Here is a 14241-nt window from a genome sequence, read left to right as displayed (position 1 = left end):
CCAGCCTCACTGGGAAGAGTTTCTTCCTCATCTTCAGCCTCAATCTGCTTTCCCTGTGCTCCCTGCAGAAGGAGCAACCTCTTGGGTGCTTCAAAGCTCTCTGTGCAGCAGTCCCTGGGGGAAGGAAGGGAGGGAGGGAGGGAGGGAGAGAGAGAGAGAGGGAGGGAGGGAAGGAGGGAGGAAGGGAGAGAGGGAGGAAGGGAAAGAGGGAGGGAGGGAGAGAGGGAGGGAGGGAGAGAGGAAGGGAGGGAGAGAGGGAGGGAGGGAAGGAGAGAGGGAGGGAGGGAGAGAGGGAGGGAGGGAGAGAGGGAGGGATGGAAGGAGGGAGGGCAAGAGGGAGAAATGAAGGGTGGGAGAGAGGGAGGGAGGAAGGGAGAGAGGGCGAGAGGGAGGGAGGGATAGAGGAAGGGTGGGAGAGAGCGAAGGGTGGGAGGGAGGGAGGGCGAGAGGGAGGGTGGGAGATAGGGAGGGAGGGAGAGAGGGAGAGACAGAGGGAGGGAGAGTGGAAGGGAGGGAGGGAGAGAGGGAAGGAGAGACGGAGGGAGAGTGGAAGGGAGGGAGAGAGAGAGGGAAGGAGAGATGGCGGGAGGGAGGGAGGGCAAGAGGGAGAAATAAAGGAAGGGTGGGAGGGAGGGAGGGAAGGAGGGAGATAGGAAGGGAGGAAGGGAGAGAGGGAGAGCGGAAGGGAGGGAGGGAGAGAGATGGAGGGAGGGAGAGATGGAGGGTGGGAGGGAGAGATGGAGGGTGGGAGGGAGAGATGGAGGGTGGGAGGGAGGGCAAGAGGGAGAAATAAAGGAAGGGTGGGAGAGAGGGAGGGAGGAAGGGTGGGAGAGAGGGAGGGAGGGCGGGAAGGATAGAGGAAGGGTGGGAGAGAGGGAGGGTGTGTGAGCAGCCGTGGGGGGCCGGGGGGGCCCAGCCCTGCCCTGCAGCGCGGTTTCCCTGCCTCCCCCCCAGGAACTACGTCTTCCAGCGGCGCTACGTGCGCTTCGACGGCAAGCACCTGATGTACTTCAGCAGCGAGAAGGTGCCCGGGGCGGGCTGTGGGGGCAGGGAGGCTGCTCTGCGCCGCCGCGGCGGGGGGCACCGGGGCGGGCTGTGGGGGCGGCGGACGGGAGGCTGCTCTGCGCCGCCGCGGCGGGGGGGCACCGGGGCGGGCTGTGGGGGCAGCGGACGGGAGGCTGCTCTGCGCCGCCGCGGCGGGGGGCACCGGGGCGGGCTGTGGGGGCAGCGGACGGGAGGCTGCTCTGCGCCGCCGCGGCGGGGGGCACCGGGGCGGGCTGTGGGGGCAGCGGACGGGAGGCTGCTCTGCGCCGCCGCGGCGGGGGGCACCGGGGCGGGCTGTGGGGGCAGCGGACGGGATGCTGCTCTGCGCCGCCGCGGCGGGGGGCACCGGGGCGGGCTGTGGGGGCAGGGAGGCTGCTCTGCGCCCCCGCGGCGGGGGGCACCGGGGCGGGCTGTGGGGGCAGCGGACGGGAGGCTGCTCTGCGCCGCCGCGGCGGGGGGGCACCGGGGCGGGCTGTGGGGGCAGCGGACGGGAGGCTGCTCTGCGCCCCCGCGGCGGGGGGCACCGGGGCGGGCTGTGGGGGCAGGGAGGCTGCTCTGCGCCCCCGCGGCGGGGGGCACCGGGGCGGGCTGTGGGGGCAGGGGACGGGAGGCTGCTCTGCGCCGCCGCGGCGGGGGGCACCGGGGCGGGCTGTGGGGGCAGCGGACGGGAGGCTGCTCTGCGCCGCCGCGGCAGGGGGCACCGGGGCAGCGGCCGCAGCCCCTCCGCCTCCGTCTGGGAGCAGCAAGCACGCCAGCAGCCTCACAGAAAGCCTTTGGTTGGAAGAGAGCTTTCAGGTCACCCAGTGCGAGCCTTCCCCAGCACTGCCAGGGCACCACTGAGCCATGGCCCTCAGCACCACAGCTCCACGGCTCTGAAGCCCCTCTAGGGATGGGGGCTCCACCACTGCCCTGGGCAGCCTGGGCCAGGCCTTGGCAACCCTCAAGGGGAAGAAATTGTTCCTCATGGCCAACCTAAACCTGCCCTGGGGCAACCTGAGGCCATTTCCTCTTGTCCTGACACTTGTTCCTTGGGAGCAGAGCCCAGCCCCCACCTGCCTCCAGCCTCCTCTCAGGGAGCTGCAGAGAGCAATGAGGTCTCCCTCAGCCTCCTCTTCTCCAGGCTGACCACCCCCAGCTCCCTCAGCTGCTCCTCCCCAGCCCTGTTCCCCAGACCCTTCCCCAGCTTGGTTGCCCTTCTCTGGCCCTGCTCCAGCTCCTCAATGTCCTCCTTGGACTGAGGAGCCCAAAACTGAACCCAGCACTCAAGCTGTGGCCTCTCCAGTGCCCAGCCCAGGGGCACAATCCCTGCCCCGCTCCTGCTGCCCACACCATTGCTGCTCCAGGCCAGGCTGCTGGTGGCCTCCTTGGCCACCTGGGCACACAATGCTCTGCTTTACAGTCACCAGGAGCAGCTGTGCCACCTCAGATGGGATGCTCTGATCATGGCCTCGTGCCATAGCAAGCCCAGGGCAGCCAAAGTCCCTATGGAAGAGGCCAGATAGGTCCTGCTGGCTCACAAGCCCTGGGGTAGGCTGCAAATGGGACATCTCTTGGTGCCAGCCACGGAGCCCCTTGGCTGAACCCTCAGCTCCTGTCCCATGCTTGTTGGTGGCCTCTGGGCTGTGCTCCAAGGCAGCACCCAGCTGAGAAGCTGGAGGTTGAGCTGCACGGAGGAGCTTGGCCCTCTGGGGCTTCGGTGTGTGGCATGAGACATCCTTCCCTGGCCCCCATCCTCTCCTCCTTCCATGGCAGCTCCACCAGGCCTGCTGGGAAGTTCCTGGTGGCTGCTGGCCCAGCCCCAGGGCCCCACAGCGGCGGCAGCCGTGCAGCCTCAGCCAGGGGCTGGCAGCCATCCCCCCGCAGCCCCACGGCTATGGCAGCAGCGTGCCCAGCAGCGCAGGGCCTGGGGCGGGCAGCTTCTGGTGGTGCTGCAGAGGAAGGGCAGGGGGGCTGACTCTGCCTGGGGCTTGCTGCAGGAGCCCTACCCCAAGGGGGTGATCCCCCTGGCAGTGATGGAGATGGCTCGTTCCAACAAGGACAACAAGTTCCAGGTCTTCACCAGCCACCGCATCTTCGTCTTCCGTGCTGAGAACGAGGGTGAGGACCACCTGGGCCAGGTCCCTCCACCCCCCCAAGGACCCCCCCCTGCTCCCCTCCTCCCACCACTCCCCAAGGATCCCTCCCTGCTCCCCTCCTCCCACCACTCCCCAAGGATCCATCCCTGCTTTCCTCCTCCCACCACTCCCCAAGGACGCCCCCCTGCTCCCCTCCTCCCACCACTCCCCAAGGATCCATCCCTGCTCCCCTCCTCCCACCACTCCCCAAGGATCCATCCCTGCTCCCCTCCTCCCACCACTCCCCAAGACTCCCTCCCTGCTCCCCTCCTCCCACCACTCCCCAAGGATCCATCCCTGCTCCCCTCCTCCCTACCACTCCCCAAGGATCCATCCCTGCTCCCCTCCTCCCACCACTCCCCAAGGACCCCCCCCCTGCTCCCCTCCTCCCACCACTCCCCAAGGACCCCCCCCTGCTCCCCTCCTCCCACCACTCCCCAAGGACCCCCCCCTGCTCCCCTCCTCCCACCACTCCCCAAGGACCCCCCCCCTGCTCCCCTCCTCCCACCACTCCCCAAGGATCCATCCCTGCTCCCCTCCTCCCACCACTCCCCAAGGACCCCCCCCCTGCTCCCCTCCTCCCACCACTCCCCAAGGATCCATCCCTGCTCCCCTCCTCCCACCACTCCCCAAGGACCCTTCCCTGCTTCCCTCCTCCCACCACTCCCCAAGGACCCCTCCCTGCTCCCCTCCTCCCACCACTCCCCAAGGATCCACCCCAGCTCCCCTCCACCCACCACACCCCAAGGACCCCTTCCCTGCTTCCCTCCTCCCACCACTCCCCAAGGACCCCCCCCTGCTCCCCTCCTCCCACCACTCCCCAAGGACCCTTCCCTGCTCCCCTCCTCCCACCACTCCCCAAGGACCCCTCCCTGCTCCCCTCCTCCCACCACTCCCCAAGAATCCATCCCTGCTCCCCTCCTCCCACCACTCCCCAAGGACCCTTCCCTGCTTCCCTCCTCCCACCACTCCCCAAGGACCCCTCCCTGCTCCCCTCCTCCCACCACTCCCCAAGGATCCATCCCTGCTCCCCTCCTCCCACCACTCCCCAAGGACCCTTCCCTGCTTCCCTCCTCCCACCACTCCCCAAGGACCCCCCCCTGCTCCCCTCCTCCCACCACTCCCCAAGGACCCCTCCCTGCTCCCCTCCTCCCACCACTCCCCAAGGACCCCTCCCTGCTCCCCTCCTCCCACCACTCCCCAAGAATCCAGCCCTGCTCCCCTCCTCCCACCACTCCCCAAGGATCCATCCCTGCTTCCCTCCTCCCACCACTCCCCAAGGACCCCCCCCTGCTCCCCTCCTCCCACCACTCCCCAAGGACCCCTCCCTGCTCCCCTCCTCCCACCACTCCCCAAGGACCCCTCCCTGCTCCCCTCCTCCCACCACTCCCCAAGGACCCTTCCCTGCTTCCCTCCTCCCACCACTCCCCAAGGACCCCTCCCTGCTCCCCTCCTCCCACCACTCCCCAAGAATCCATCCCTGCTCCCCTCCTCCCACCACTCCCCAAGGATCCATCCCTGCTTGCCTTCTCCCATCCTTCAGAGAGCTCTCAACCCCCATCCCTGACGAGCCAGGGGACAGCTCTGCCCTTCTGGCTGCTCAGCTCTGTGCCAGGCCTGTTGGGAAGGGCTGATCCCCTGTCCCTGCTGCCTGGTCCCCCAGCCCAGAGGAACGAGTGGTGCTCCACGCTGCAGCAGAAGGTGATGGAGCAGCGCCTGCTGGGGGCCCGGCCTCGGCCTGCTCACAGTGCTCACTGCCAGAAGTCAGGGACCCTGGAGCTGAAGGGCCACAAGTCCAAGGTGTTTGCAGCCCTGAGCCTGCCCGAGATGTGGCTCTACAAGAGTGAGCAGGTTGGTGGCAGACAGGGCAGAGGGGCTGGGGAGCGGTGGTCAGGCAGGGAGCAAGCGGGGCAGGGACAGACGGAGCTTAGCCAGGACCTGTGAGAAAGGAGGAAAAGGATGGGGAGGAGAAAAGGAAGGGCAGAGGAGGCAGGTGAAGATCCTAGACAGGGCAGGAGTGGTGGGACTCAGGGCTTGGAGATCATAGAATGACAGAATCAATCAGGTTGGGAAAGACCTCAGAGGTCATCAAGTCCAACCTGTCACCTATCACCCAACACCTCCTGACAATCAAACCACAGCTCCAAGTGCCACATCCAAGCCTTTCCTGAACACCTCCAGGGATGGGGACTCCACCACCTCCCTGGGCAGCACATTCCAATGGCCAATTGCTCTTTCTATGAAGAACTTTCTCCTCACCTCCAGCCTAAACCTCCCCTGACACAGCTGTCCTCTGTGTCCTCTTGTTCTGGTGCTGGTTGCCTGGGAGAAGAGACCAACCCCCACCTGGCTGCAACCTGCCTTCAGGGAGTTGTAGACAGCAAGAAGGTCTTCCCTGAGCCTCCTCTTCTCCAGGCTAAGCAACCCCAGCTCCCTCAGCCTCTCCTCACAGGGCTGTGCTCCAGACCTCTCCCCAGCCTCATTGCCCTTCTCTGCAGCAGGTGCCAGGGGCAGACCCTCACTGCATCTCCTCACTCTTGCCAAAGTATAGTACCATAGAATTGTTTTGGTTGGGACAGACCTTGCAGGTCACCAAGTGGAACCATGCTCACCAAGACCAACCACTTCAAGTTTCTCCTCCTCTGCCAGGCACTGAAGTCTCAGCCCCACCCAAGTGTCCCAGTCCATCGCAGGATGGGTCCCCAGCAGCCAGGCAGTGGGGGATGGTGGCCCTCACACTCCACTTGCTGTTCACAGATGTCCCCTTCAGGAGAATCCCAGAAGTGTCAGGGCTGGAAGGGACCTCAAGGCTCAGCCAGTGCCAACCCCCTGCCATGGGCAGGGACACCTCACACTGCAGCAGGTTGCTCACAGCCACATCCAGCCTGGCTGCAAACACCTCCAGGCATGAGGCTGCCACCACCTCCCTGGGCAGCCTGTGCCAGGCTCTCACCACCCTCATGGGGAACAACTTCTTCCTCACATCCAATCTCAATCTCCCCACTTCTACTTTTGCTCCATCCCCCCCAGTCCTATCCCTTCCTGACACCCTCAAAAGTCCCTCCCCAGCAGATGCCCAAAGCAGGACTCAAGAGGTGGGGGTTCAGGGGATCTGGGCAGAACCTCCCTTTCATTATAGGCATTTCCAGGATGCTTTAGGTGATCCCAGTGTGGTTGGAGCTGGAAGGGACCTCTGGAGCTCATCCAGTCCAAGCCCCCTGCTCCAGCAGGGCACCCACAGCAGCTTGCCCAGCAGCACAATGCCCAGGGAACTTGGGAACCTCTCCAGAGAAGGAGACTCTCCACACAAGGAGACTCCAGAACCTCTCTGGGCAGCCTGCTCCAGGCCTCCAGCACCCTCACACCAAACAACCTTCTCCTCCTGCCAGCCTCCAGCAGCTGCTGGGAGGTGCAGCAGGGTACCCGGTCTGCCTTGTCCAGGCAAAGCAGGGATGGGATGCTGGAGGTGCTGGATGCAGCTCCCTGGTTCCCCTCTCATTCTCGTGGGCATGCCCCAGGGGGTGGCGTGCCCACCACAGCCATAGGCACTGCAGAGCCCTCAGCAGTGCCCCCTTGGCCTTGGCAGTTCTTCAAGATGGGCATCGGCGTCTGCTTCATCGAGATGCGAGGCTCCACCATCCGCGAGGCCAAGAACCGCGGCTTCGAGCTCATCACCCCCTCCAAGACCTTCAGGTACACCCTGGGGGTGCAGGTGGCAGGAGCCTGGGGCAGCAGCTGGTGGCTCCACGCCCTCAGGTGCCGGGGTTTGGCTCTGCTGGTGCCCACAGCTTCGTGGCGGAGTCGGAGCGGGAGAAGCGGGAGTGGATGGAGGCCCTGCAGGAGGCCATCGCTGAGACGCTCTACGACTACGAGGTGGCGGAGAAGATCTGGTCCAACAAAGCCAACAGGCACTGTGCAGACTGCTGGGCTCACAACCCTGACTGGGCATCCATCAACCTCTGTGTGGTCATCTGCAAGCAGTGTGCAGGCCAGTACCAGCTCCCGGGGTGGGAGAGGGTCACGTGGAAGCTGCTGGGCAGCAAGGCTCCTGGGTGGGCTGTGGGTGTGAATGGAGAAGGGATTGGTTGGATGGTGGCAGCCTAAAGGGCAATGGTTGCATGGCCAGGTGGAGATGGGTGTCAAGTGGTGCTCCTCAAGGGTCTGTACTGGGACCAGTGCTGATCAATACCTTCATTAATGCTTGATCAATACCTTCATTAATGCCATGCACAGCAAGAGTGAGGCTCCCTCAGCCAGTCTGCAGGTGGCACCAAGCTGAGGGGGGTGGCTGGCAGGACTGGGGGATGGGATCCATCCAGAGGGACCTGGGCAGCCTGGGGAAGTGAGCTCAGGAAAACCTCCTGAGGCTCAATAAGGCAAAGAGCAAGGTCCTGCAGCTGGGTTGGGGCAATCCTTGGTATCAATCCAGGCTGGGGGTGAGGAGGTTGAGAGCAGCCCTGCAGGGAAGGACTTGGGGGTGCTGGGGAGGGAGGAGCTGGGCAGGAGGCAGCAATGGGCACTGGCAGCACAGAAGGCCAAGGGCAGCCTGGGCTGCATCCAAAGCAGTGTGGCCAGAGCTGGAGAGAGGATCCTGCCCCTCTGCTCTGCTCTGTGAGACCTCACCTGCAGGGCTGGGTCCTGATATGGGACCCCCAACACCAGAAGGACCTGGAACTCATGGAGAGGGTCCAGAGGGGGCCATAAAGATGCTCAGAGGCCTGGAGTCATCTTCCTAGTAACACAGGCTGGGAGAGTTTGAGCTGTGCAGCCTGCAGAAGAGAAGGCTCCAGGAAGAGCTTAGAGCTGCATTTCACTATCTGAAGGAGACCTACAGGAAGACTGGGGAGGGAATGCACAGAAGGGGCTGTGGGGATAGGCCCAGGGACAGTGGTTTGAAGCTGGAGCAGGGCAGATTCAGGCTGGACATCAGGAGGGAGTTCTGCACCACGAATCACAGAATTGTCAGGGTTGGAAGGACCTCAAGGCTCAGCCAGTTCCAAGATCCCTGCCATGGGCAGGGACACTACAGCAGGTTTGTCACAGCCACGTTCAGCCTGGCTGCAAAAACCCCCAGGGATGAGGCTGCCACCACCTCCCTGGGACGAGAGTGCTGAGACGCTGGAGCAGGCTGAGGCCCCATCCCTGGAAAGGTTCAAGCTCAGGCTTGATGTGACCCTGAGCATCCTGCTCTGGTTGGGGCTGTCCCTGCTGCCTGCAGGAGGGGGCTGGACTGGGTGCCCGTGGAGGCAGTCTGTGATTCCATGGCTTTGGGTCCCCCTGGTAGGACCCAGAGCTGCTCACTCCCCTGCTCCCCACAGGGCAGCACCGCAGCCTGGGCTCCAACATCTCCAAGGTGCAAAGCCTGAAGCTCGACACCGGCGTCTGGTCCAACGAAATCGTGCAGGTAGAGGGCAGGGCCGCGGGGCCGGGGCCGGGGCAGGGCCGCGGGGCCGGGGCCGGGGCAGGGCAGCGGGGGCGGCGCCGGGGCAGCGGGGGCGGCGCCGGGGCAGGGCAGCGGGGGAGGCGCCGGGGCAGGGCAGCGGGGAGGCGCCGGGGCAGGGCAGCGGGGGCGGTGCCGGGGCAGGGCAGCGGGGGCGGTGCCGGGGCAGGGCAGCGGGGGCGGTGCCGGGGCAGGGCCGCGGGGGGCGGCGCCGGGGCAGGGCAGCGGGGCCGGCAGCGGGGCCGGGGCCGGGGCAGGGCAGCGGGTCCGGGGCCGGGGCAGCGGGGGCGGCGCCGGGGCAGGGCAGCGGGGGCGGCGCCGGGGCAGGGCAGCGGGGGGCGGCGCCGGGGCAGGGCAGCGGGGCCGGGGCCGGGGCAGGGCCGCGGGGGCCGGGGCCGGGGCCGGGGCAGGGCAGCGGGGGCGGGGCCGGGGCCGGGCAGCGGGGCCGGGGCCGGGGCAGGGCAGCGGGGCCGGCAGCGGGGCCGGCGCCGGGGCAGGGCAGTGGGGCCGGCACCGCACGCCCGGGGGTCCAGCTCGCGTTTCCAGCCCGGGCGCTAACTCCACGTGGGGCCAGCTCCGGCCGGCGCCCCGCTGCCCCCCCCCCCCCCCGCCCCGGTGCCCCCTGTGAGCGTGGCTGTCCCCCGCAGCTCTTCATCGTGCTCGGCAACGACCGAGCCAACCGGTTCTGGGCCGCCCGGCTGCCCCCCGCCGAGGCGCTGCCCCCCGACGCCAGCGCCCAGCAGCGCCACGACTTCATCGCCCGCAAGTACCGCCAGGGCAGGTACCGCCGGGCACACCCGCACCACCGCTCCCAGCAGGAGGTGCTCCAGGTAGGGCACACCCCCCCCGCCAGGCAGGCTGCCGGGGTGCTGGCAACTGCCCCGGAGCGCTGAGACTGAGGGGCCAACAGCTGGCATCTCAGGAGGGTGAGGTGTGGGAACCATCCCAGAGCTCTGAGATTGGCATCTCAGGAGGGTGAGGTGTGGGAGCCATCCCAGAGCGCTGAGACTGAGGTGCCAACAGCTGGCATCTCAGGAGGGTGAGGTGTGGAAGCCATCCCAGAGCTCTGAGACTGAGGTGCCAACAGCTGGCATCTCAAGATGGTGAGATGTGGGAACCATCCTAGAGCTCTGAGATTGGCATCTCAGGAGGTTGAGGTGTGGGAGCCATCCCAGAGCTCTGAGACTGACGGGCCAACAGCTGGCATCTCAGGAGGGTGAGGTGTGGGAGCCATCCCAGAGCTCTGAGATTGGCATCTCAGGAGGTTGAGATGGGGGAGCCATCCCAGAGCTTTGAGATTGAGGTGCCAACAGCTGGCATCTCAGGATGGTGAGGTGTGGGAACCATCCCAGAGCTCTGAGATTGGCATCTCAGGAGTTTGAGGTGTGGGAACCATCCCAGAGCTCTGAGATTGGCATCTCAGGAGGTTGAGGTGTGGGAACCATCCCAGAGCTCTGAGATTGGCATCTCAGGAGGCTGAGATGTGGGAACCAACCTAGAGCTTTGAATCTGAGATGCCAACAGCTGGCACCTCAGGATGGTGAGATGTGGGAACCAACCCAGAGCTCTGAGGCTGAGGTGCCAACAGCTGGCATCTCAAGACAGTGGGATGTGGGAACCAACCTAGATCTTGGACCTTGGCATCTCAAGACACAGGGATGTAGGAACCATCCCAGAGCTCTCAGATTGAGATCCCAACAGTTGGCGTCTCAGGATGCTGAGATGTGGGAACCAGCCTAGAGCTCTGGGTTTGGCATCTCCAGATGTTGAGATCTGGGAACCATTCCAGAGTTTGGAGTTTGAGATGCCAACACTTGGCACCTCAAGATGTTGAGATGCTGGGAAACATCCTAGAGCTTGGGGTTGAGATGTCAACAGTTGGCATCTCAAGATGCTGAGGTGCTAGGAACCATCCCAGGGCTGTGAGATTAAGATGCCAGCAGTTGGCATCTCAAGATGTTGAGGTGCTAGGAACCATCCCAGGGCTGTGAGATTAAGATGCCAACAGTTGGCATCTCAGGATGCTGAGATGATAGGAGCCATCCCAGAGCTCTGAGACTGAGGTGCCAACAGTTGGCATCTCAGGGTGTTGAGGTGCTAGGAGCCATCCCAGAGCTGTGAGACTGAGGTGCCAACAGCTGGCATCTCAGGATGGTGAGATGCTAGGAGCCATCCCAGAGCTGTGAGATTAAGATGCTAACAGTTGGCATCTCAGGATGCTGAGACCTGGGAACCATCCCAGAGCTGTGAGACTGAGATGCCAGCAGTTGGTATCTGAAGGTGTTGAGATGTCAGCACCTGGCTTGGCTCTGTGCACCCAGCCCTTCATGCCAGGCAGTCCTGGGGGGTTCAGGGGGAGGGTGGAGCACCCTTTGCCTGCCTTCAGGCAGTGGGCTGGAGGTGTCCGCGAGCCCGCTCACGGTCTCACCGGGCACCTGTCCCCTCCCAGGCACTGTGCTCTGCGGTGGCAGGACCAGCTCTGCTCAAGACCATCCTGCAGTTCTTCTCCTCCTCAGAGGAGCTGGCAGCTGACCACACTCCCTGTGAGGTGGCCCCAGGGGCTGACCTGTGGTGGGCACCGGAGAGCAAGAGACCCAGAAACCGTTCAGGTAATCCTGGAACCACAAAGTCCCAGAGCTGCCTGCTTGGAGGAGACCTGCAGATCACTGACTCCAACCAGAACCTAACAGCCTGGACACAAACAGCTCTTAGACCACGTCCCTGAGCTCCTCACCCAAATATCTTCTAGACACACCTCCAGGGGTGGGGACTTCACCACCTGCCTGGGCAGCCTGGGCCAGGGCCTGATGACCCTTGCGGTGGTGAAGTCATTCCTCGTGCCCAAGCTAAACCTCCCCTGGTGCAACCTGAGGTCGTTTCCTCTTATCCTATCGCTTTGTTACTTGGGAGAGGACCTTCAAACCCCATCTGGCTTCCTCCTTGTCCCCATGCCCCTCAGCATGTCCCAAGGCTGGGGTCAGGCAGGGCACCAGGTGCTGTAGCTCCCTGAAGGACCACCTGTCCCCCTGCACCCCTTCCTTTGGCACGGGGCAAGGCAGCAGATTCCTCTGGAGCTCGTTTTCACTCCCCCTTGCCTACACCTACACGAGTGGGATCTGTTGTGTGCAGGTTTGGGCTCCTCACTCCAAGAAGGACACTGAGGAGCTGGAGCAGGGCCCCACAAAGGTGGGGAAGGGTCTGGAGGACAGGGCTGGGGAGGAGCAGCTGAGGGAACTGGGGGTGGTCAGCCTGGAGGAGGCTGAGGGAGACCTTATTGCACTCTGCAGCTCCCTGAGAGGAGATTGCTGTGAGGTGGGGACTGGGCTCTTCTCCCTAGTCTCAGGTGATGGAAGGAGAGGAAATGGCCTGAAATTGTGCCAGGGGAGGGTTAGGTTAGAGTGGTGCTGCCAGAGTGGTCAGGGACTGGCACAGGCTGCCTAGGGAGGTGGTGGAGTCCCTATGGCTGGAGGTGTTCAAGGAGCCTGTGGCCATGGCACTTGGGGTCATGGTTTGGTGGCCACGGTGGCGTTGGGTTGCTGGTTGGAACTTGCTGGTCTCAGAAGGCTTTTCCAGCCCAAACCACTCCGTGCCTCTCTGATTCTTCGGGGGCTGCCTGCTCCCACCCTGCTGTGCTCACAGGGAGCCCCCAGCCAAGGGACCTGGCTCCAGAGGGTGTCTACAACGAGATCACGCAGCCGGTGGCGCTCAGCGGCTACCTGTACCGGGCCACCGCCCCCCCCAGGCTGCCAGGTGCCAGGAAGAGCAAGGAGGGTGAGTGTGGGCAGCACGTGAGGGCAGCAGGGTGCCCACCCCAGTGCCACTCAACCCCCCCCCCCCGCCCTGGTCCCACAGACTTCCAGCGCACGTGGTGCTCCCTGGAGAGATCGCTGCTCTTCTTTGAGACGGAGAAATGCACCGAGCCCCTGGGCCACATCGAGAGTGGGGACCTCATCTCCATGGGTGTCAGCAGAGCCCAGGCCCTCGCCAGCCCTGGCCCCGTTGAAAGGTACCCCCCAGGAGCATCCCCTCCCCACCCCCCCGCATGCCCAGGGAGCCTGTGGGTGCTCAGGGAGCAGGGCAGGGCAACTGCTCCCTGCTGGGTGCAATGTGCTGGGCTGGCTCTGGGTGCAGGTCTGGGGGGAGGAGGTTGCCCTGATGGCTTGGTTCATCTCCTGCAGGTTTCGCTTCACCCTCGAGCTCTTCCTCACCGGGGAGAAAGTGCAGCAGCTGGGCACTGAGGGCCCTGAGACACTGCAAGCCTGGGCCAGTGCCATCGGCAAGGTCAGCCAGCCCTGGCACCCCCTGCCACCAGAGGGGCCCTGGGCTCTGTCCCTGCTTCTCCTGTGGGGATTCCTCCCAGCCCTCCATGCTCTAGAGAAGAAAAGTCCCCAGGAGCCAGCAATGGTCCCTGGCAGCCCAGCAGGCAGCTGAGTGCTGAGCTGCATCCAGAGCAGGGAGAGCAGCAGCACAGGGAGAGGATTCTGCCCCTCTGCTCTGCTCAGACCCCACCTGCAGCACTGCCTCCAGCTCTGGGGCCCCCAGCACAGGAAGGACCTGGAGCTGCTGGAGAGGCTCCAGAGGAGGCCACAGAGATGATCAGAGGGCTGCAGAAGCTCCCCTGTGGGGACAGGCTGGGAGAGTTGGGGCTGCTCAGCCTGGAGAAGAGAAGGCTCTAGGGAGAGCTTAGAGCAGCCTTCCATTGCCTGAAGGAGCTCCAGGAGAGCTGGGGAGGGACTTTTGCCCAGGGCTGGGAGTGACAGGAGAAGGAACAATGGCTTGGAGCTGGGAGAGGGGAGACTGAGACTGGAGATGAGGAAGAAATTCTTGAGAGTGAGGGTGGGGAGACATAGGGTGCCCAGATGTCAACTGGCACAGGTTGCCCGAGGAGGCTGTGGCTGCTCCCTGCCTGGAGGTGTTCAAGGCCAGGCTGGATGAGGCCTTGGGCTGGTGGGAGGTGTTCCTGCCCATGGCAGTGGGGGTTGGAACTGGATGATCTTGAAGGTCCCTTCCCACCCAACCCATTCTCTGAATATCTTCATTGCCAAGCAGCTGGACCCCTTTGCTGGGGGTCCCATCCTCCTTGGCCCCCCTGACCCCTATCCCCAGAGCATTGTGTGCTTCAGGCTTGAGCTCCATCCTTTCCCCAGCTCCTCTCTTGCTCCCTGTGTGCTGCAGGCTTGACCCAGCTCCTCTCTTGCTCCCTGTGTGCTTCAGGCTTGAGCTCCATCCTTTCCCCAGCTCCTCTCTTGCTCCCTGTGTGCTTCAGGCTTGAGTTCCATCCTCCCCCAGCTCCTCTCTTGCTCCCTGTGTGCTTCAGGCTTGAGCTCCATCCTCCCACAGCTCCTCTCTTGCTCCCTGTGTGCTTCAGGCTTGAGTTCCATCCTCCCCCAGCTCCTCTCTTGCTCCCTGTGTGCTTCAGGCTTGAGCTCCATCCTCCCACAGCTCCTCTCTTGCTCCCTGTGTGCTTCAGGCTTGAGCTCCATCCTTCCCCAGCTCCTCTCTTGCTCCCTGTGTGCTTCAGGCTTGAGCTCCACCCTCACCCAGCTCCTCTCTTGCTCCCTGTGTGCTTCAGGCTTGAGCTCCATCCTTTCCCCAGCTCCTCTCTTGCTCCCTGTGTGCTTCAGGCTTGAGCTCCATCCTCCC

At 64.4% G+C, this 14241-nt stretch overlaps 1 protein-coding gene across 1 annotated transcript in view; it reads left to right on the top strand.

Annotated features, from left to right (window-relative positions):
* ARAP3 (ArfGAP with RhoGAP domain, ankyrin repeat and PH domain 3) overlaps positions 1-14241 on the top strand; it is a 55754-nt gene that overhangs the window by 22484 nt on the left and 19029 nt on the right. The window contains exons 8-18 of the mRNA XM_054168486.1: positions 955-1024; positions 3021-3141; positions 4822-5009; positions 6745-6851; positions 6947-7146; positions 8477-8562; positions 9246-9428; positions 11048-11207; positions 12238-12369; positions 12451-12604; positions 12777-12879. Coding sequence (XP_054024461.1) covers positions 955-1024; positions 3021-3141; positions 4822-5009; positions 6745-6851; positions 6947-7146; positions 8477-8562; positions 9246-9428; positions 11048-11207; positions 12238-12369; positions 12451-12604; positions 12777-12879 — 1504 coding nt within the window. The remainder of the gene's footprint in view (positions 1-954; positions 1025-3020; positions 3142-4821; positions 5010-6744; positions 6852-6946; positions 7147-8476; positions 8563-9245; positions 9429-11047; positions 11208-12237; positions 12370-12450; positions 12605-12776; positions 12880-14241) is intronic.

This window comes from Dryobates pubescens, chromosome 16 (assembly GCF_014839835.1).
Source record: "Dryobates pubescens isolate bDryPub1 chromosome 16, bDryPub1.pri, whole genome shotgun sequence".
Classification (NCBI taxonomy): Eukaryota; Metazoa; Chordata; class Aves; order Piciformes; family Picidae; genus Dryobates; species Dryobates pubescens.
The sequence above is the reverse complement of the archived record's forward strand: the minus strand, read 5'-3'. Positions and strand labels throughout refer to the sequence as shown.